This window comes from Myotis lucifugus, unplaced genomic scaffold, assembly GCF_000147115.1.
Source record: "Myotis lucifugus unplaced genomic scaffold, Myoluc2.0 scaffold_340, whole genome shotgun sequence".
In the NCBI taxonomy this organism is placed as follows: Eukaryota; Metazoa; Chordata; class Mammalia; order Chiroptera; family Vespertilionidae; genus Myotis; species Myotis lucifugus.
In genome coordinates this window covers 939,438-963,240 of record NW_005871388.1, presented here as the reverse complement: position 1 = coordinate 963,240, position 23,803 = coordinate 939,438, and the positions used below count along the sequence as shown (strand labels likewise).

The 23,803-nt window shown below is 44.3% G+C and overlaps 1 protein-coding gene across 1 annotated transcript in view; it reads left to right on the top strand.

Moving 5' to 3' along the window:
* The window catches only part of BVES (blood vessel epicardial substance), a 31,912-nt gene extending 13,019 nt beyond the window's left edge, over positions 1–18,893 (top strand). The window contains exons 6-8 of the mRNA XM_023764603.1: positions 3,408–3,575; positions 4,504–4,645; positions 18,511–18,893. Of these exons, the coding sequence (XP_023620371.1) occupies positions 3,408–3,575; positions 4,504–4,645; positions 18,511–18,635 (435 nt within the window). The 3' untranslated portion in view covers positions 18,636–18,893. The remainder of the gene's footprint in view (positions 1–3,407; positions 3,576–4,503; positions 4,646–18,510) is intronic.
* The last annotated feature ends 4,910 nt before the right edge of the window (positions 18,894–23,803 follow it).

Below are 23,803 nucleotides of genomic sequence, written 5' to 3'. Positions count from 1 at the left end.
GCTGCTCCAGACCAAAGTTCCTGTGAAACTGCTGTTTCCGGTTCTAGCCCATTCGGCAACTCCCTCAGACACCCTTGTTCTTGTGTATGGTCTTCTCATTGTGTGAGGTGTAGAGTGGCTTGGAATCTAAGGTTGAGGGGGCTGATCCAGGACCTTGAGGTAATCGCACCAAACCTGGCTGTAAATGCTTTAGTTGAACTCTACCTGAAAGAAATGACTCCGTGTCTTCCTTTGCCATGTTTGCTTTTATTTCTTCAGTAAAATTCTTCACAAGAACTCAAGTATGGCTCTGCTGAGGATACCTTAATGCCTCAAGAAGTGACTTCTTTTACAAAAGCCTTAAATATTTCAATATTGATTTATAAAAATCCCTCATTAAAGTATGTTTCACTTGACTGTTGTGACAGGAAATCATTAACCAGCCACTTCTGACTTAATACCTGCTCTTATGGACTTGTAAGTCACTCATACTTACTGCAGTGGTAGCTTATTATTCGAATACTATTGTTAAGTTTAAATTTAATAATAATTTAAACATGTTTAAAGCGTTTTTTAACCATCAATAAGAAATAGATTTGCCAAGCAAATTATAGTATCATATAAGTACCATTGCCTCCATGGAAATGAGGTTATTAAAATGGTTGGAAAGAAGTGAAATGCCTTATCTATCACCTAGATACAATTTCTGCTCCTGGATGATTTCCAACTCCTTTTTTATCTCCTTGTCCCACTGTACATGCATTATATTTTCCAAAGTCATGGATGACATCTTTGTAAAATGAAGGCATCGCAACTCACCAAACCCTTTCTTCAGCACTTAGGTGCCTGTCTGGGCCGCTGTGAGTACCTGGTGCTCACCTTTCTCTAATAATTGGTATAGTGTATTATCCAGTCACCTTGCGTTTACTCACCAATCCCCTGCTGTTTCTGGGAACTCCCAAGGCCTGGCTTGACCTTATACTTCTCATCCTATAAATATTTTATTTTTTTGTCATACATCTTTACTTATTGGCTTCCTCCACTAGAATATCAACTTTATGACATGTGCTTAGCTGGTCTTAGGGACTTTCAGTGGACTGTGAGCCAACCTTATGGCCACTTGATTACTTCCTATTTGGCCATCTTGAAGAATATTGGGTGGTGGTGGGGAAAGAATATTGGACATGCTGGGTAGGGTTGGCCTGGTGGGAAAATATGCCTGGGCTGAAAGTCAGAAGTGTTCACTCCACCACTAGTTAACGTGTTCATGAATACGTTTTTTGCTGCTTCTCACTTGGCATCTGAAAAATAGGGGAGAATGTAACCTGTTTTATCTTAAAGGCAGTTTTGAGGATCCATTTATATGATAGATATAAATGCACATTAAATGTTTAAAAGTACAATCTATATACATATATATATATATATATATAAAAGTACAATCTATATATATATAAAAGCCTAAGTGACCATTCAACCATTGGACCGATAGCTATGATGAGCACTGACCACCAGGGGGCAGATGCTCCCCCCAGTAGGTTAGCTTGTTGCTGGGGTCTGGCTGATCAGGACTGGGTAAGACGGGCTGGACATGCTCTGAAGCCCTCCCGCGGTCCCTCCCCGGCCCTGGTTTGTGCCCTCTTGCAATCTGGGACCCCTCAGGGGATGTTGGAGAGCCAGTTCCGTCCGATCCCCACAGGCCAGGCCGAGGGACCCCACTGGTGCACGAATTCAGTACACTGGGCCTCTAGTACATATATAAAATAAATGACATTATATTTGACTGTCAGTCCCTAGTCATTCTCTACCACTGTCCCCTTTCTATATTTGTCAATACTGCCACTTGAGGGTGTCATATTTCATTTATTTACTATCAGCTTCCTTCACTAGCATGCAAGCTTCACAGGGTAAGATCTTGTCTTTCTTGTTCATCATTGTGAGCTCAGTGCCTTGAACAGTGTCTGGAATTAAATACATGCATAATAATATATGTTGAAAGAATGAATGGATTTTAGTATTTTATGAGGTCACAGAGCTGCTAACACATTTCTTAAATTCAATGTATTTGATTTTGGAGATTCCCACTTTTGAGATAATAAATAATTACAATTTTTTTTTCCTAGGAGTATTGACCTACTTTTTAAAGTAGCCAAACTCTCTGATTTGTAAAGATCAGATTTCAGCTACTGAGAGAAGCTGGGTTTTCCGTTGTCTCTCTTAGTAGACATAAATAACCCCTTGTCTTCTGAAATAGGTTTAATTTTGTGACTAAAAAAGGGGAAAGAGCTCCTTTGGAAATATTTGCTGTGAGGCCCAGATATTACTTCATATCAGTTAAACAAGCCTTTATTAATTTCCTACCTGGATAGGCCTGGGGTTTCGTGTTGAGATAGAAAAATGGTTTCTTCCTTCAACAGTATTCGTGTTCATTTGCTAATTGCTTCACATGATAAACATGCACTGAGCACCACTCTGTGCTAGAAACAGACATCCAGACATGAAGGTGCACCGTCCCTCCTGTCATCGCGCTCAGGAGAGACAGGTGTGTCAGGATGCAGGGCTGTGAGTGCCACCGAAGCGCAGAGAAGTACTAACTGATGGAAGGGGACCTGCCTGGGAGGAAGAGCTTCCTGCCTCTAGCTTCCCTCACCCTGGAGGAAGGATTTATTGGGGGAATACTTGAACTCTCTGTAGTGCAATTACAGTACTTTCCCACTTTTCTGTGTCATAAGACTTAAGGAAAGGGTACGGTTTCCCAGTGCTGGTCTAACGGCAGGATCTCTGTGTGTCCCCAGAGGGCTGCACTGATCGGAGCTAGTCTTGAAAGGTCACACTCAGTAAATAGTATGAGAGAAAGACCCAGAGAAGGCCCCTGCTGGCCGTGTTTGTTAGTAACAGCCGAGGCCCTAAAACTGATTCATGAGTCCGTTTTCTCATTCTCTCCTGTGTGTTTGCAGACTTAGCTAGAGAAGGTCTTTCATCTATAACTTGGCCTCACGAATCTTACCTCAGTTTTTGTTTTGTTTTGGTTTTTTTGCTTGAAGTGTATTCTTCCACTTCTGTGGTAATCTTCATGGTGTAAAGAAATATTTAGCTATAAATTATACGTCCAACTGGAACACCAGCCTTACACACTCTACAGCAGTGCTATTGACAGTGGCCACTCTTCTGTCACCAGACCTCACGAAACAACAATAAAACTCGGAGAATTTGCTTTTATTTAGTCTCCAGACCGCTTGGTTTTAAACATAATTTTACACATGGTTATAGAAGCTTAGGTGTATGGATCTTATTTTAATTTAGCTAATATGATAAATCATTGCTATCATAATATCCACTAAATTATTCTACTCTGCTCTTCCCCAAATTACTGTAGTCATAATTCATATACATAGATGTACTTTTTTCTTTCTCTGTTTCATTGTCAGGTCACCATTGTTGCAGACGATAACTGCAGATTTTTATGCTGGTCAAGAGAAAGATTAACTTACTTCCTGGAATCCGAACCTTTCCTGTATGAAATATTTAGGTATCTTATAGGAAAAGACATTACAAATAAGCTCTACTCATTGAATGATCCCACCTTAAATGATAAAGTAAGTTTTTCTGGGTGTGTTTATTTTGTTAAGTAAATATGTACAGTGAGGTATACCTCACTTAATACAATATATAGTTTCCTGAATTTCCATTAATTAGTCAAATGTTAAGTGAAGTGGGAATGCTTCTGGGACTCATTTCTCAAGAGTGAGGACATATTTTGTAATGATCACATTTGCCATTTTGGAGTGAGGTGTTGTGTTTCTAAGTGTCAGGGACCTCCATGGATGGCGAGGAGGTGCTATCCTCTTCATAAAGAGTCTGTGAAACAGTCTAAGGAAGGTGCCTAGTGAGTGGTGGGGGAGTGGGGGGCAGAGCGAGCGGGGTGCGGGGTAGGGGGGCAGGGCAGTAGGGAGGTTGCAGACAAAGCAATGCTGACGAACCCCAGCGAGCAGGAAGTTGGCATTTTAACCCTGGGGTCTTCCAGTCCCGCACATCCTCCTGGTCAGCCTCCTTCCCTGGAAGCCCACACGTGGCTAGAGAGGTACAGGGTGGAGGCCTGTAGCAATTTAGTTCGGGATTTCAGAGCTATATAGATCTTTTGCAATTTGATCTTCATTTCCCCACGTTTACTTAGAAGGAAATTAAAATGATCACAGAAGAGAACTTGGAAAACATTGTTTCTGTGATAAGTACTGTTGTTCTCTGGGGACTATGAGTATAGGCGTGTGCTCTCTTAAGTCATCTTGTCTAGGCTGTTTATCAAATTAGGTTGGTGCTTACTATTATTCAAGATTAATAACTAGACTAATGAGTATATTAAATGTTTTATCTATAGTAATATCCCGAAAATAAAAATTATAGCTGGCATTTATTGGGCACTTACTTTGTACCAGGTAGACTTTTTTCCAAGGAAAAGTAAATGCACTGATAGGGAATACTGTCTAAGTCCCATAGATGTCAGAAATCTTGAAACTTTGCTTTCAGAAGGCCAAAAAGTTGGAGCACCAGCTCAGCCTCTGCACGCAGATCTCCATGCTGGAAATGAGGAACAGCATAGCCAGCTCCAGTGACAGCGAGGACGGCTTACACCAGTTCCTCCGGGGCACCCCCAGCGTGTCCTCTCTCCGTAAGTTAGCCCAAAACTGATACATGTCGGGATTCTGACGGATGGCACTGGAAATAGACAGATGACAACTTTGACCAGAAAAATAACTTTGCCAGTAACTCTTTGGCAACCTAAAGGCATCCTTAAAAATAATCAGATCTTTTCTGATTATTTTAATAATATCAGCTAAAATCCAACTTTAGATCTCTTATTTCTGTTTCAGAACGTGTTCACTGTTTTTGTCACCTACTTTTTTAAATACTGGTTCACTGGAATAATGGGAAAGGGTCCTTATGGTTTGCTGGGTATTCGGCTTTGTTGTTTTCATGATTTTAGTCCTGGTGAAAGCTTAGATCCAGCCATGTGTTAAAAACAGTAGCAAGCAACTCCTGGGTGTTTTACTGCTGGCTGGTTATCTCAGTGTGAGACCAGGTAATGGAATATCCCTGAAATGAAGGAGGCCACTCAACACCCCTGTGAGTTACTCATTCACACATCACCAAGCAGTACGTTTTGCAAGATCTCTCCATAGTTTAGACTGTTTTAAGACATTTTAAGTACAACTGATGACACAGATATTGAAGATTAGTAAGTAAAATGAGAGAAGCTAGGTTATTTTAAGAATTAAATGCTTAAAATTATTTTACGCATTATTCCAAGGGTGGTAGTAAAAGAACTTCGAACAAATTCATGAGAAATAGCAAAAAGACAAAGTCTCCCATTGCATAAACTAAAAACTATTACTATTTCCAAGTGTATGTTAATCCAGAGTAACTTTTAGGTAAATATAGATAAACATTCAGCAATCCTAAGTGTCTGTGTAAATGAGTAACTTTGGATGCTTTGGATAAATTGGATTAAAGATTTTAACTATACTTTCAACTGACAAAGGATTGGCAAGCCCATATAATTGGTGCAAGCCTCCAAAGCAAAGTCTAGGCATAGAAATACTTTGTGTACCTAAAGGAGATTTCAGGAGCAACGCAAATGAGAAATTGGAAATGATTGTATTTTATTCTAAAGTTACTTTTTGAAAGTAACAGGTTAACCAAAGCCTGCAGTCTACTAGCATGTCAAATGTACTGAAACAATTCAGTGCTCAAGAAGTGTTTTCAAATGGACCCATTTAGTTATATGTGTAGTGATTAATTACTACGAAAGATCAGCAGAAAGGGAATTATAGTTAAATATTGTATGTGGATTATTTTTCCTGTAGAATAGCTTGTTTTTGTAGTTCTTACTTTTGTTTAGTTCCACAGTCTTGCTTACGAAGCACTGAGAACCAGTGGTATATAGCATGAGCATTTGTTTTCTTAAAATCAGTTTTGCTTTACTGTAGTATTTTATTGTATAATCTAAATATTTTGGGGATAAAAACATTTTAGGGGGAAAAAAGCTTCTGTACAGTATGTTGTTTAAATAGAATTAAAACATGTTTTCAAGATTAACATCTGTATTGTACTCGCCTCTGGAAACCTGTTTTCTGGTGCTCAGTGGATGGATCACACATGGGCATACAAACCTGGCTCTTGCTCTAATAATTATTAGCTGTGTGCCTTGTGGGAAGTCGCATGACCTTTCTCATCCGACATGAACTGTCATATCTGGTCACAACTCCTGCTCCGTTTCCTTCCCTCTTCCCTACAGTAAACCAGGAGTGTAATCCAGCCACTCCTGCACGGCTAACTCAGGCTTCAGTGTCTGTGAAGACGTGCGCTGCCCTTCAGGGCAGGGTCACATTTTCACTTCTCATTTCCTTGTTCCCTTGTCTCACTAGACTTTAGTACTTTGCTGTACAAAAAAAGAAAGAAAGAAATGTGTGCAACCTGCTTACGTTGCTTATTTAATTATTTAGCCTCAGATTTATTATGCAAGATCTCACATATTGATACCAACGCGTCTAGCTACCTATGCATGCATATTGTTGAGTGTGTGTGTGAATTACACAGCACATCCTCGTTCATGCCTGCTCCCTTTGACCAGTCCTCGTTCTGAATCTCTTGGCTTCCCTCCTGCAGTTTTAATGAAAGACATCAGGGCTTGAGCACAACACTGACACAAATTATGAATTACTAATTCTATCATATAATTCATTAGAAACTGGTTAGTTCCTGTTTCTCTTACGTGTTAGCTCAGAAGTACTGAAGGCTGTTGTTTTTCCTTTGCCAGTCCCATCAATATGCCTCCTACTTTTCCATTACAAATTACATTCCTTGTAAAACAGAATGCAGAATCAATCTCCTAGGACCGTTGGGCTGAAATAACAAAATCTATCACATTTTGAGCATGTGTGAGGTCTTAGTAAAGGGTAGGTCCCTAAAACTAGTGACTAAGCTCTTATTATTCGAGTTTCTGATGTGCAAGTGAACAGCCTGGCAGCTGCTCTCAAAATGCTGATGGAGAGAAGGGAACAAACGTCAACTGACAGTAGCAGCTAGTATTTTCCAGGTTCTCTCTGTGCATCACCACATGGACTAGGCACTGGACTCCTGCACAGAGGGGGGCAGGTGAGTTTGTGCTAGATGATGAGGCACCAATAGGCAGTCCCCAGCTCTCTGAGGAAGAGGCTGCTTTCTTGCTCACGTGCACATCGAGTGCTGCTCCAGGCCCGTGTCCAACTCACTCTGGGATGTGGAAGGAGCAGTCACTGTTTGGGTCACTGCCACTCCTGGCAGAGGGAAGACAGTGTGGCAGAATCATGTCATGGCTCTTACAGCTCCGCCACTTCCGCTCATGTTCTCTGGACCAGAGATGTCATTTGGCCAGAACCACCATTAGTGAATGGATCTTGAATCCTCCTGCGTGAGGGAGGGAAAGCAGGCATTTTGACAATAACACAGTCTATCACGGTGAGTATTGTTTCACTTTACAGGGGAGGAAATGGGAACTATGAGATGTTTATTCACCTCATAGTTGGGGGTGAGGGGGAGGTCTGGATTGCAAACCTAGGTATCCTGTGTGATTCCAAAGCCCATGCTGTTAGAACATATTGCCTCTGTGTATTCAAAAGAAAAGAAAAATGCATATACCATTTGACTAGCCCTTTATAGTTTAGAGGTCACTTTCACCCCGTTCTTGCATTTGAACCTGCCAGCTCTGCAGGAGGCACAGCAGCTGCTATTGTTCACCCCTCCGCAGGGGAGTCCCCTACACTCAGGAGAAGGTGGCGCTTGCCCAGAGCCACGGCTTCCCCTGCGGCCTGCTTCATTGGAGAAACCTCCCACCCTCCCACCCTTCATTATAACCACACAGTGCTGCAAATAGGTGTTCCTGGACTGGTTAATTTCCATTTCGCTGAAATGTTCCTCATATTCTTTGTATGAGGGTTCTAATAGGAACATTTGAAATTAACCATTTGTATTCTTCAGACTTTTAGCTTTTGGTTAGCTTTCACTTTGCCTCGCATGTGCTCACAGAATTACAAGCAATGCTACTCTCTAAAAATTAGATGTATTTCATATATTTTTCCTAATTAAACAACTTTTACATTCCAGTTAGTCATTAACTCAAATAAAGTAGTAGAGCTAAACATTAAAATGCAAATCAGTATCAGCACATATCATTTGCATTTGGTTGATACATCCCTAAAGTCTCTTAATCTCTGAGCGTCCCTTTTATCTTTGGCTGTCTCTCTCTGTGTGTGTTTCTGCATTTTTGTTTTGTTTTGGGGTTTTTTGTTTGTCCTATAGAACATTGATTTTTTTTTTTTAATCCTTACCTGAGGACACTTTCACTGATTTTGAGAGAGAGAGAGAGAGAGAGAGAGAGAGAGAGATGAGAGAGAAACATCGATCAGTTGCCTCCCGCACATGCCCTGACCAGGCCCAGGGACTGAATCCACCACTTAGGTGTATGTCCTGACCAGGAATCGAACCCGGGATCTTTTGGTGACTAGGACGGTACTCCCACCAACTGAGCCACACCAGCCAGGGCAGAACATTGATTCTTAGACATAAAGGAGTATATGAATCAAGTGGAGCTCTTATTAATGCTTCTAATGCAGATGGGCAGACAGGGGTGGGGCCTGGGATTCCACCTGGTTAGCAGATACCACGTGATGCCAATGTGTCCGGTCCTGAACTACACATTTAGCAGCTAGGCCATAGCGTTCCCTACATTTTGGGATTTTGTTGATTGCATCCTCCTGGTGGTGATCACGGTGTTTCTTGCATTTCCTGTCCACTGGTAGGTGATCTAGGGGCTTGCAGAGGTTCTGGTGAAGGCACTATTTAAACATCTTGCCCCGTGTGGGATATAACGCTACACACACACTTCATAGCATTACACAGCATATGTGCAGTGTAACAGAAATGCCGTTCAGAAACAGGTGAGGGGAAACATTAGGTGAACCATTTCAGAGAAATTTCTGCTGGTCCAGCTCTTACAATGTGCTCTGTTTTTACACCTCGCATGATGCTTAATCCGAAGCAAGATCACTGCTCTCTACGACACAGAGTCTGCATTCCACATCTAATTCTCGTTTAAAGGGGAGAAAGTGGAGTAACCAGATAGCCCAAGAAAAAAATGGTTTCTCCCCGTTTATTCAGTAGCTCAGAATACACTTAATTTAACTCTTCTTGCTTGCTTCCGGTACTTGAGTTTCATGGGCTAGCCTGGGAGCCTTGGCCAGGCTTTTTAACCTTATGTTCATGGGAAGACCAGAAGGGACAAGGTGTTCAGGACGTGTGAGAGGATGTAATGCCCTCGTGTGGATATGAGCTTGCTTCTCTCTGCTCCTGGACCAAGGTGCTTCTCAGGTGCCTTGTCATCTTCTCTACCTTATGAGGTTTGCTCCCCACATGTAATGTGTAACACACACGCGCACATTGTCATTGGCAGTTCGTCACTGATAACTGGTGATGAACACAGGTATTGTCATGGCAACAGGGGGCCATATTGTGTTTCCTTTAAAGTTGCAGAATTTTCTTTTAGTTTATTGGGGTTAAATAATCTCTTGTTTGGCTTGCTGCTTGCTTGTTGTTCTTAACCCTGAGGCAATATAGGCAGTATACTCCTGACGATGAAACTCATCTTTTAAAGGTTTAAACCATCTATTTTTTTTCAGAATTATACTTAACAATTATGATTATTTAAAAGACAACTATGAACTATTTAGAGAGATATCTCTTACTGGCAAATAAAACCTTTCCTAGTGTTTTTTGTTATTAATGTCAAAATGGTGCTTTGTACGTCTACTAATTCCATATGACCTAGTTGCCCAAGTATGCTTTCAGTCAGGTTAGCTTGCATCCGGTTAGCATTCTTGTCCACAAACACTAGCAACATATCTGACATAAGGACCTTCTCTCAGCTCTCTTATCTATTTATTTACCTGGAAAGATGCAAACAGCCAATTCTTAGTTTCAAGACTGGTTCCATGAAAGTCTATTCAACTCCATTTGCATTTCATTCCCCCTGCGGACAACTGTCGACTTACAAACAGCACGCTTTCATGCGGAAGCTGGAGAGGAGATGGGATCAGGCGCAGGGACAGGGAGGAAGAGCCAGGAACAGGCCTCAGACCCACCCCGCAGCACCCCCGCTGCAGAGATGAAGCGCAGCTGAGGGAGGTCAAAGGCCTGGCCACGGCTCCTGGGCTAGCCCCGAAACAAAGAAGTGTTGAAGTTCTTGCTTTGCTGTTTTCCTTACAAATACCCACATCCATATGTGAGTGTAAACTTGTCTGGGGATATATAACCACTGCCGTGACTTTCCAGCATGTTCTCATTTAATCTTCACCACCACCTCGTGCCCTAAGTGTTGCATTTTCCCCTTCTAGGGTAGAGGAGTGTGACGGTGATCTCCTCTGGGTCCTTGGTCCCCAGCCAGCAGGGGCCGTGCTGTCTGCCCCCAGAACCCCGCCCTCCCCAATCCTTTAGATGGCCTGTATGCTCACAGCACTTTCTCATCTGTAAAATGACTACAAAGGGAATTTATAGTTATACATTTTTCATCTTTTAGTAAAAACTTATCAAGTTAATATATGCACATAGATATCAAACGTTAAAAAAAAAATCGCTAGTGAAAAGAACTGATCCCTCCAAATAATTGCTCCCCGGGAGCTGTCACTTTGGAACAGTGTTTGTCCAGATGTTAAATAATGTGCCGTTATGTATTGATTTAACCACTAACCTAACTTAGCTCACTTTTAACTCCCTTCCCCCTTCTGCTCACTAGGTTGTATTCTTTATCTTTGTAACATTAAATAACACAATAAACCCCCATTTCTTTTCTGCTCTGGGGCATTTTTAAAGGTGAAAGCATTAATATCACTACCCTTTCTTATTCTTTCCCCCTCTACCTTCATGCTGTTGTGGGCTCTTCTTTAACTTTTAAACAATCAAGGTCGATGGCATATGCATTCTGTTCTCTCTTCTTTTTTTTCAGTTTTTTAGAAAATGTGATAAAATACACATAACAAAATTTACCATCTTACCCATTTTTAAGTGTACAGCTCAGTGGCACTAACACTGTTCTCTTTGGTAACTAAGTAGGTCTTCCTTGGTCTATGGGTTGTTCTGAAGAATTGAAAGCGAATAAAAATGTTGACGTTATTATGCTTTATTCAAAACCAAATAATTGGCTATCACTACATTTCTTCCTTTTTGGCTTCAATGTCACGACTCTTGTTCTGTGCCAAGGTTCCTAATGTCAAGTATGAATGGATTTGGCTTTGGTGCACAACATAGAAATCATGCCACAGTTTGCTCCATAGTTTGACCCTCCTTTTTCCCCTAAAGGTTTTTTTTTATTGCTTTGCTTGTATGGCCACCTTATTCACTATATCCCCAGTATCTTCTAGCTTCTTATCATTCTTTTAGATGAAATCCCTTTCACTTCTTAACTAAAATCTCCTAGTGGTTGGTTCCTATTTGAATCATGCCTTTTCATACTGCTTTCTGTTTTTATGGGTATCTCCGGCTGCCCTTCGTTCTCCTTATCCTTTCATTTTCTTATCTTACGTCTTCACTTTCTCAGTTCATCAGTGCCTGCTCCCTTTTGCTTGAGACCTTTCTCACAGTCCCCCCTCCTCCTCCCTCTCCCAGACTGGTGATTCTCTGGTCTGTTGCTCAGCTGCCATCTGGGACCAGCTTCCCTGTTTGCATTTGTCCACCGTCTCTGCAGCCCTGTAGCTTTTTCTTTGGGGCAGGAAGGAGCTGCAGGACTTTCTCCATTCCTTGGCTGCTCAGCCCTGTGGCATGCAGCTCACGGCCCTGACCGTCCCTCTGAGGAGTCAAGAATTGACCTTGGGCCACAGAAAACCTCCTCATGGGAGCCACTGACTTCCTCCACCCTCCTCATTTGCCCTGACTCGAACACCTCCTTGCTGGTGCTGAGTCCCTCGAAGAGAAGTGAAGTACAAGGGCCATACCTGCGCTTTAGCATTATTGTTCAGAAAGCTTCAATCAAACTTAATTTTTTATTCAAAAATATCTTATGACCTCACTAAAATTTTTTTAATTAAAAAAATTCCAATATAAGTAGTCAAAGGCAGGAAAATGGATGATAATCTTTCTAGCAAAGAAGCCATTAAATCCTTCCCCAGCCCCATTCACCAGAAATTGTATACTATAACTAAAATTCTAAAGCCCTGTATGGTCTTTAATTGCTTGCTAAAGCAGTTGGCCAGATGGTCAAAGATAATAAAAATAAGAACACCTTGAAAGGAATAAAGAAAATGTCATTAAAATAACAGAGGAGATGGGGAAATCATATGTAATATTACGATGAATAGTTTACAGAGGTGTTGCTCCTTTTTAATAAGTGTCTTTCTGAAGCAGAGAGAAATGGCGCTTGACAAACTTCATATCATGGAACTGAATTTATCTGAAGATCCAACTTGATGTCGCTTGTTTATTCCCTAGAGCAGAGATTTAAGAACAACAAATACGTCTGGTACTTTGCCTGCTAGGCGAGGCTCTAAGGCCTGACAATGAGAAGCAAGCACACTGCAATAGAAATAAGCTTAATAAGGACAGAAGTCTGTGAAAGGCAGTTTCTCTTACCCAAGCTTTTATTACTCCACATCGGGATTTTGACCGTTCCGTATGACCTTCCTGGTCCATGTATCAAAAGCTTCCTGTGGTTTTCTTCTTTTTTTCAAGTATAGTTGACCTTGAATATTATATTAGTTTCAAGGATACAGCATAGTGTTAGTCATTTATATAACTTTCGAGGTGCTCCCCCGGATAAGACTAGCACCCACCTGACACCATGCATAGTTATACACGGAAAAATACGGCACTGTAGTTCTCTTGGGACCTCAGGAAGACAAAAGGGGCTGGTGGCACAGCCTGAGCCTACCCTCCATGGCCGACTTGTACTTTGCAAAAGACTCTCCAGGGCCTTTTTTTTTAAAAAAAAAATTTTTTTTATTGATTTCAGAGGAAGAGAGAAATAGAAACATCAATGACGAGAGAGAATAATTGATCAGCTGCTTCCTGCATGACCCCCACTGGGGAGTTGAGCCTGCAACCTGGGCATGTGCCCTGACCAGGAATAGAACTGTGACCTCCTGGTTCATAGGTTGATCGATGCTCAACCACTGAGCCACACTGGCCGGGCCCTTCAGAGTCTTGATAGCAAGCTTGTCTCCTTCAGCTAGGACCGGATACCAGCTGCCGTGTGAACAGGTCTGTGAGGAAAGACGGCTTCTCGGATCCCAGTCCCCTGTGGGTGTCCGTGGTGTCATCACGCCTGTGCTCTAGCACGAGTGCAGGTGTCCAGGTTCAGTTCCGGGCTCTCCAAAGTCTCAGCCTGTTACATCGGCTCAAGCCCATGCTTTTGAGGTTGAGTTTTTCTTTCTTACCCTTGGAATGGCTGCCTGGTGCTACAGTTCCCTTTCTCAGCGGAACCCACGGGGAGTGTGGTGTACTGCTCGCAGTGAGTTCTGCCCCGGGGGCTGTGCCTTCTGGGGGCATTGGTATGGGTGGAAGGGTCGTGGAAGTCTTTTGGGCAGAAGTTACTTTTGTTCCTGGTGTCATATGAAAGTCCCCCAGCAACAGTAACTCCTGACGTATCTAACAATTTCACACCAGATAAGTTTGGATCGCAGTTCAGCCTGAGACTATTTGCTTTACATACTTTTTATAATAAACTCTGTTACTTGGCCGCCTGAGCCAATTGGAAGGTGACTATAGCTAATAGCAACAAAATAATGCTAATTATCTCTTTTTATTATAATAAGCACCAAAGGAGAGAGTTTACCACTTTTATCTCCCAACTGTAAAAGCGGTTGTAATAGAAGATAAAACTCAGTTTTCTGGAAAATGTATGGCTATGAAAGTATTTGCTTCTCTTGAATTTGAAAGAAATGAAAAGTAAAAATATTGCGCTGAGGTCATGACCTCATAGCAGTGTCCTGGAGGGGCAAAAGTAATTTGAAAAGCACTTAACGAAAGATAAGCTCACTTTCTTCCCTCCTCCTCATGCTCTCACATCTAGGTAAGATATTAGGCCTTCTGGGCAAATGTCTGATGATGCATCAGTGCCTAAAATTAATGAAAAAGGCAGCCAAACTTGTAGAAAGAATTTAATAATGTTCAGCTTGTGAAATGTAAGATCGTTCCCTTAGAGCAGAATATTCTCTCTCTCTCTCCCCTCCCTCCATCTCCTCTCTCTCTGTCTCTCTCTCCCCTCCCTCCATCTCCTCTCTCTCTCTCTCTCTCTCTCTCTCTCTCTCTCTCTCTCCACTCCATATTGGGTTTGGATTGTGGACAAAATAATGATTTCTAGCTGCATAGTGATGGGCTCTTTCCTTCCACTGAGCCACAGGGTCCTGCTGAGGTTGGAGAGCACTGGGACTATGGGCCAGGTGAGCTCCTCGCTCTTGCTCTTGGAAGCCCGCCTTTCTTCTGTCTGTGACAGTGACAGGTGGGGCCAGGTGAACGTCCTACCTGGCCCTCGGTGGTGCAGGAGGCCCAGGCTAACCAGTTGGTGCAGAGTGTGGGCACTCTCTGTGACCGTGACTCCTATCAAGGGCTCAGGCAGCAGCTGGCGCTGGGCTGCTTCTGGCAGTTACAGTGAGACCAAGTTTCTGTTGCAAAACGTCAGGTGCATCTGCCGGTGGGGAAAGAGCAACAGGCACAGTGGTGGGAACTGGGGCCTGGGGACTTGTGGGTTCTAACCCAGCCACAAAGCCTGAAATGAAAGCGAATGTAGTGCTCTCCGTGAGAAAAGAGCTGTAGCAGAAGAATGCAATCTCGTGGGGCTATTAGGGCCAGCTGGATGTGTTTCCACCTGGTTCATTCCCAGGTGAGAAAGGCATTCACCCGGGGCAGCTCCCCCACTCTGTTTGCTTTCACAGTTTGTTCACAGTTTGTTCTGGGTATAAAGTGGAAATATTAGTAGGGATGCGAGGAGAATGAATTACTCTGAAAAGTGTGTTGACAAATAAGAGAGTCAGAGACTATGTCCGATTTGTTTTTATTTCCCCAAGATTTAACCCTTCAGTTGCTCAGAGATTTGTATGGCTGATTGGATGAAAACTTGGTTGTAGGTACCTTATTGATGTTTACGCGGCGGCCAGTACTCTTTGCTGTAAGCCCTGTCAAATCAGCCAATTATTCTAAAGTGATTTCCCTTGGAACATGACACAGAATATATGTGCTGATAGCAGTCCCTTTTCATAGTGAGGGCTTACTGTAAGCCCGAGACCTGCTGACGCTTGAATGCTGCTGTGCCCCATGGTGGTAGTGGTGGTGGTGGTGGTGGTGGGGGGGATTGACCCATAAGAGATGAAATGCGATGGCCCTGTGTTTCTCCCACGTCCTCAGCATCAGCTTTCTGAAGGCCGAGTTTCGGAGGAGGGTTTTTTCACGTACTAAGTAGTTATCAAGGACCTGGCTATGTGTGGGGTGCGCTGCGAGGCTGCAGGAGAGGGGGGCTGTGGTCACAACCTTTCGGATGTTGTTTTCCAGGAAGGGAGAGGTGCCCGTTCTTATGACCACAACGTGGTGCAGAACGTGGAAGGGCTGTGGTTGTTTGGAGGAGAATAGAATCCCCCACAGAAGCAATTAGGGAAGACCACAAGTGAAGGAGGTGGGTTTGAACTCCACCTTGAGGCATGGATAGGGATTTGGCGGGAAGGGATGGGAGTGGAGAGACCATTCCAGGTGGAGAGAAAAGCATGAGGAGAAGAAGAGAGGGATGGGTTGGATTTGGGGGTCAGTGAGCTTGCCAGAGCGTGGACTAGACGGGAAGGAGGCCCTCCCTGGAGACCCCTGGACGCCAGCCCAGGACTGTGGGTGACTCTTGCCTGCCTGACTGTAATGTTATGGAGTAACCACCATAGCCCTTTCTTTCCCAGGCAAGTACAGTGGGAACAGAATCAGTTCTTTCACAGAGAAGCTGGGAGTTCTTGGAGAGTTTTCACTAGATCATTTCCCGTTGTTTGGGGCCCTCTCTTCACTTTCTCTCAGTGGGGAAACACGGCGATTAGCGAGGTAGTGGAAGGGTCGGAACATTTTGTCCTCAGTGTAGATAGCAGCCTCAGGATACCGTGGAGTGTCACCCCTGGTTTGATAGATGGGCTTAAAAAGTAGAGATCAGTTGGTCTCACTTCCCCAATCAAAATGAACTGGATGTGTTTCTGTTATGTGTAGCATACACTTATGTCTGAATGCGCTACATTATTGATTTGGCTTAATGTTCTGAGGGTTTTGTCTGATTGCAAATACTCAGCCTAGGTTAATATTTCATGAGACTCAATCATAACTTGAGGCTAGAAATATGATGGAAGCCATGGCTACTGGTAAAACACACACACACACACACACACACACACACACACACACAAAACAACTGTGCTGCACTCAGGCCAGTTTAGACTGAGAAACACAGACCCCTATTCAAGCACTAGTCCCATTTCCTTTCTTTGCCATCCTCATGGGCAATGATGAACTTTAACCAGTTTCCCAATTCTTTAAGCTATTGCCCTCCAAAGACCATATTAATTCACTGATTTGATTGACTTACAAATATTTACAAAGTGTTATCATATCCCACGTACTGATTTGAGTAAGAACTTTACACTTATTCATCAAAACAGCCATATGAAGTAGATAATATTATTATGATTACTTCTATTTTGCTGATAGGGCAATCAAGGCACAGAGAAGTGAAGTAATTTGCCCAAGGTCACACAGACAGAACTCATTGCCACCTGAGCCGACCTGTGAATTGGAGGTTGTGTTTGGTATCGCCTGTGCGAAAAGGGACACAAAGCCCTTGTGCTCTGTGCCAGAAGTTCATTCTTGGGCCTTTCATACAGGCTTCTTTTCTACCGTCGGTCAGTAGTTGTCTTTCCAGAAACTCAGTATTTTAATTGATTGTAAATGTTTGAAAGTGAATAATTTCTGTGTGTGTACAACAAACACATAAACTATAGCAGAGCCAGGGCCTGCACAATGATGACCTTTTTATGTTGGAAGATGTGGCTGTTGGTAGTGGCATTTCCCTGGGTGTATGGCAGTGACTCTGTCGTCAATAAGAAATGACATTTAGTGACATTTTCTATGTGCCCAGCACCCTGCTAAGCACATTTTTCTTTAATCCTCCCAACAACCCTAGAAGGCAGGTCCTGTGAATATCTCCTTTCCACAGATAGGGCAGCTGAGGCCTGGAGAGGCACAGTAACGGAGCACAAGGCATACAGCAGGAAGCGGCAGAGCGGGGACTTGACCCTGGAATTGTTTTCTCAGCCTCTGGTCTTGACCACTGTGCAGGCCGCCTGCCCCTGTGCCGTGGGGCCCCCTGCTGGTCCCTGACCCTCCTCGCTGACTGCAGCCTGCTCTCAGGGCTGGCAGGCCCTGCTGGCTGCTGCTGACTCTTGCCAAGGCTTAACAGCTGATCAGTATAAATTTCTTATAGCCATTCTGATTCCTGTCTTTATAAGATCCTGCTACTTGCCTTTGCTGTACAGAAAACACTTGAAGAGTCTGATTTCACCCATTGTTCTTCCATCATCAACCTTACACCCAGCCCGAGTTCAGCATTTGCTGAATACCACTCCGTCCTGCTAGGGGGAAGCAAGAATGTGCACAGGTGTGGGCGGGCAGGTGGATCCTGACATTGAATGTGGGAACTGTATGGAGGGGAGTCTGTGCTTATGATGTCATGTGAGCTGCTCATGAGGCACCTCAAGGAGTCTCTGCACCTATTTACAATATGTTCTCTTACTTTCAGACAATATTTTTTTTCTACATCAGGCATGGTGTCCATATATGGGACATGCTCAATAAGCTTTTGGTAAATGAGTGAATGAACGAGGGCTGGATGCATGGATCATTCATTGCTTGGTTCCTTTGATTAAATGGCATCCTGTAAGGCCCTGGGATGCCTTGCTACTTAAGACTGTATTTCCTCCACTGGCTCTTCCGCCTGCAGGTTTGACCCCTCTTCCTGCCCCACTGTCCCCCGCTCTCCATCTCCATGTCAGTCCAGAGCATGGCTGGACAGTTGGTGGCAAGAACTGCTCTTTTAGGTCATGCTACAGATGGTATGAGGGCCTATAGTTTTAGAATAAAACCATATTTTAGGGAAATCAGGAGTTAAATCAGCTTTCCAGGGACTCCAGTCACCATGTCTGATATTCATGTAGGAACATTCTGATTCCTAAACAGACTTTAGGGCAACCCACTAGGGACTGGGATGTTTGAGAAGCCCATCACACAAGCACACGCAGTGGAATGTGTTCCACCTCCTGACTTGGTTGTCTTACTGACATGCTGGATTGAAAATATAGTGTTAAGGGAAACTCCATTCGTGGTACCAGCGATGGATTCCCAGGGAGTTTTCTTTTCCGGTTGGAGTTTGAAACCGGTGCATCACACCAGCTTCAGGACAGGCTGCACGCTAAGTGGCTTTCCTTTCTGTGTCTCTGACAGATGTGTCATCCCCACACCAGCGAGCCTCGGCCAAGATGAAACCAATAGAAGAAGGAGTGGAAGACGATGACGAAGTCTTTGAACCCGTGTCACCAAAAACATTTAAAGTCCATGAGTTGCCTTGATCAGAGAGAAGAGCCAAGTTACCAAGATGGAAAGTGTCTTGAAGAGATCCTGAAAAATACCAGCACGTTGTCACTGCTCTTAGATTATTCCGCTTTAGGACATCCAGACGGTACAATCTAAGGGCAGAAAAGTGAGGAAGAGTCAAAAGTGGGAAGGTTATTTTAGCTCTCTTTTTTATTGGTCAGCTTTTTAAGTGGTGGCTTTCCTGAGCCTTCTGACTAAACCTAGTTCTATTTTGAGATACATATTTTCACAGTATTTTCTAGATACACTATCATTTTAACTTTAAAAATCTTAGTGTTCTGTCCATTCAAATGCCTTTCCACTTAGGCTGTGGTTCATCTTGCTCACAGGCAGTTTTTTCTCTCCCATGGCGGTGGCGTTGTCTATTCCGTAGCTTTAGCACACAATGCAGGTTTGAAATTGAGGTTGCAGTAGCATTAAAAAGCAGGGAATCTCAGGCTTTGCAATTGATTTTTTAGATGGGAAATTTTAAACAAAGACGTGATTCGACTGGTGTTTATTTTTCTACCAGGCCAGACACATTACCCCACTCGATTGCCTTCCACGGACGTTGCATAGATAGCTTGATAATGAACAAAGCATCAGACTTCGCTCACATTACCCTTGTATTATGCTATTCATACCTCAGTCCTGAAACCTAAAGCTGGAAAGATTAACAGATGGAAGTGGTTCTGAGCCCAGTGTCAGCTTTCAGCCACTCACCTGGGGTTCGGAGCCATCTCCCCCCACACATCTGGTGTGGATACACTTCTCTTGGGGCGGGGAGGAGAGGAGAGTCAGGTGGCCGAGCGAATGGCACAGAGCAGCTTCATCCTTTGGTCAGGATTCTGAAGTTTCAGGTTGTTCTTCCAGCCGTAGATGTCTCTTTAACAGACACCCAGTTCTGTGGGGCCGGGGGTCGGCCATGGGCCGTGCCATGGGCGCCCAGCCTAGCTGTTGCCATGAGGGCCTTGATTCCACTCTCCTCGCTACCAGACCACATTTTAGGACACGGTGGTGTTTGGCTGGTGGGGAATGAGGAGCTGGCTTGACTCACGGTCAGTCTGGGGGGTGTGATTGTGGCACCCGGTTGGGCGAAGCCCGTTGACCGGCTGTGCGGCTTCATACCCATCGATGTTTTGTTTCATCCCCTAGAACAGTGATGGCGAACCTATGACACATGTGTCAGAGGTGACACGCGAACTCATTTTTTTGGTTGATTTTTCTTTGTTAAATGGCATTTAAATATGCAAAATAAATATCAAAAATATAAGTCTTTGTTTTACTATGGTTGCAAATATCAAAAAATTTCTATATGTGACACGGCACCAGAGTTAAGTTAGGGTTTTTCAAAATGCTGACACGCCGAGCTCAAAAGGTTCGCCATCACTGCCCTAGAACCAGCGTTGAGTCAGTGCCCGGTTATAGTAACTGGCTAAGGAAAGTTCCAAATGGAACTATTTTCAGATGAGTTGAGCCCAAAGAAGCACCTCTTGCCAGGGGGTAATATCTGTTAGAGAAGGTACATAAGCTACTCTGTCATTTTCCTAGATCCTTTTTTAAAAATTAAAGCCAATTATTTTAGTCATTTCACTTGAGTATGTTTACATGCCAGGTCATCACTGAGAAAATTTGCACAGACTGGGACTCCAGCTCCCAGCATCTCTCTCCAAGGTTGGCGCAGCCACATCACAACAGAAAGGCTGGCTTCGCTCTGCGACACTAGCCTCTCTCCGGGCGCCACAGTGGAGATTTGTTTTGGGGAAATGAAGCAGAGGTGAACGGTTGAGCCCTGGCTTTAAGACGTAAAGATAAACTGGGTTGAGCTGTACATGTCTGTGCCTGAGATCATGCGTGTGGTCATAAAGGGATGGTGTTAATACTGCTCCCCTTTCCTGGTGGGTAAGCCGAGTAGACCATTTAGGTCACACGTGCATAAGAGGAGTTACAGAGTCAGCCCACAGAGTCATTGGCTGTCACATCCTCCCTAATAGAAAGTAGTTTTAGATTCTGCTGAGGCTGCGCTTTCATGTTCTGTGGGCGCACAGAACCTTGACCTTGGGACCCCTGACCCCAACCACCTTGAGGTTTGTCTCACGTTGTCACCTCAGAGAGGAAGGGTCGTCTCTAAGGCTCAACCTGGACATGTTGGGAGGTTATTTTCTGTAGTGCTGGGAACAGAGATTTTGAAAGCACACTGCTGAAATCAGGTGATAGGAAGGGATGTACTGGTTTTATTACAATGTGTGTGTGTGTGTAAGCGTGTGCACATGCGTCCGTGTCATGGATAAGAAGACTGATCTCAGGGTTAGGGATTTTAAAGAGCCACTTAGCCTGAATGGGAAACATGAAACTGTTTTTAAATACAGCCCTCTAAGGAAGACAAGGAGCCTCAGGGAAAGGAGCCGCGCCACTGAGGGGCCCTCCCACAGAGACTCGATAGCAAAGAAGCAGATAAGGAAACAGAAAAGAGCTCTCGGCGTAAGCTCTCTGGATGACTTTAAATCATTTATACAAACGAGCAGCGAATCTTTGTATGAGGCATAAATGCATAGCCAAAAAAAACGTGTTTGCTGCCAAAGCCACCAAATAAGATGCTTCCTGTGATTTTGGTATTCACCTGTGTGACCAAGGTTCAGAAAATGGTCTGCAAAAATTATTCTATACGTCACCCCTAATCTATGTTCAAGTGTAACATCACGTCTGTTGTATGAATCTGGAGCGTGACATTCATACCAGAATGTATGTATCATTTGTAATATTTTGAAGCCCTCATAAGTCTTTGTATTTATAAAATAATAGCACAGACACTAGATAGATCCTCGATGATGTTTATGTATCTTAAGTTATAATAATGGGTGCTATATGATTACTTTGTGGTTACCATCCTTTGCTTTCTGGGGTCTTCCCATACCTCCCTATGGTTCAGTTCCCCCTGAATCACTTGGACGCGTTCGTGCTTTGCTGCCTGCAGTGTGCACACTTGGAGACATCACCTTCTTCCTACGGTTCACCATCCACAGGTCTGAAGCTTTTCTGGTTTTATAACTTGCAGCTGCTGATTCCTGCGTCCCGGGTTCTCTGTTGGCCCGAAAACAGAGTCACTTGGATGCTGGAAAAATCTTTGGGGAGAAGTTGATGTAACCTACACACTCCGCCCTGCTCCTGGTGCACAGGTCATGACTCCGCCCTCCAGGGAAGATTTTTCTGCGAGTGTGTGGTGGCCCAGCTGCAAGCTTGGTCAGGTCCGGCCTTCAGGGTCCTGGTGCCCTCCTCCCTGCAGACCCCAGGGTGCAGCTCTGAGGAGCCTCTGTTTTTGTGTTGTGTTTGTTTTTATTTTCATCATTTCCTTGGTCATTTCTAAAACTGCTCTGTAGAAACCTCTTCCCTAGCCATGCCTCGGTTTCCCCTCCCCTCCCTCTTTCCAACCCCGGCTTCCCAACCTCTTTGTCTAATTATCCTCAACTAGAGTGACTAGAGATTCCCACCTATTCAATTCCAATTCCCAAGGGCTTGAAAGGCTAGGATACTGTGTAGGGAGCTTGAGGTCGTGGTGTAATCTCGGCTTCAGTTCTGCTCGAGGAACAACCCCTTCTCACTGAGGGTAGCCATGCCTGATTGTCACAGAACCCCAGATGCCTCGTGTAGGATGACAAATTGCAAGTGTCACTTAAGAAACCTGCTTTTAAGTACTATTTACAGGTTCTGTTATACTTACTTGCAACCTGGTTTTAAAGTACGTGAGGATTTTATGAATGCTTTATACAGTCACATTTATAAAAAATTTACATAGAGCCTTATCATTTAAAATATCTTCATATATTGTCATTTAATCAAATAAATTTCTTACTTAAAAAATACGTGTATTTTCATTTCATTCTTCTTACTTCTACAGTTTCGTAAGATTCCACAGCACAGGGAGTCACGTGAAGGGGCGGGGACTCCCCCGGCCTATTCTGTGGGGGGCAGGAGGGACCCATCTTTACATGCTTGAAGGAACACACATTTCTTCCATCGTCTGTCCTAAGTATTGGAATGGGGAGCTGAGAGCCCATCCCTTGGCTCCCAGCACCTGGTACTTGCCCTAACCACCCCCAAGACTAGACCCAAATGGAAGGAGCATCTTCTACTTCCATAAAAGGAACTGATTCTTTTACTCCATAAGCCATGCCACCTAAGTCTAAAGTCCCTTCAGATCACTGTCCAATTTGGCAAAGCCCTTTTCCTTACCCCTCAATGTCCCAACACTTCGCAAGGCCAGGACGGTGCAGGACAGGCGTTAGCAGCCTGGATTTAGGAGGGAGGGAAGTGCACAGAGGGCGAGTAACTGGTCCAAAGCCGCAGGGCCAGCAAGTGAGCGGCCAGGACCCACCCGCAGGCTTGCTCTGGGCACTCTCCTAGTTCCATCTTACAACTCCGAGAAACCTACTTCTTTCCAACCACGCTCTTCATCTGCTCCTAGGCCTTTTCCTCATCCCACCGTGGGGCCGTTTTCACAGTTCCAGCATCATCCAGGCCAGCCTGCTGTGGGATGCGACCCTGTGGACCCAGGACATGGGACGCTACGTTGGTATAGCCTTGCTATTTACCAGGCACAAAGGCCTCCCCATTGGCCTTCAAGATCCCCCAGCCTCCTCCTTCCTTCTGTCAGGAGAGAGTTCACCGCTTTCCAGGTGCCAGCTAAGCCGCTCTGTTTTTCTACCCCCATGTGCTTGCGCAGCTGCTTGCTGCTCTGTGGCAGGTAGGGCAGTGGGGCGGCTCCCTGGAGAAAGAAGCACGTGATCGGACTTCCCTCCGCTCTGACTCCCCGCTCCCACAGGGCTGCAGGACCAAAGGTGGTTTGAAGGAAGCAGAGCTACCAGGCCTGAGTAAGTGGACGTCCCACAGCTACAAACCGGCTCTTCGAGGGCACTGCAAACCGGCTTTACAGGAAAGCAGCCTCGAGGGGGAAATGAGAATAGCCATTGACTTCTTGCTATTTGTTTGCAAATGATGAATGTGTTTGCAAATGCTGCTGTGTCTGTGGGTCTACTTATGCCCTTTGTGCAGAGACGGCTGAGGTGGAACCACGGAGGCCCTTGGAAGGAGCTCAGACAGGGAGCAGACCTCAGGCCCCACCCCCAAGGGGCCAACTCTACTGCACGGAAGACAGAGCTACCAGCTG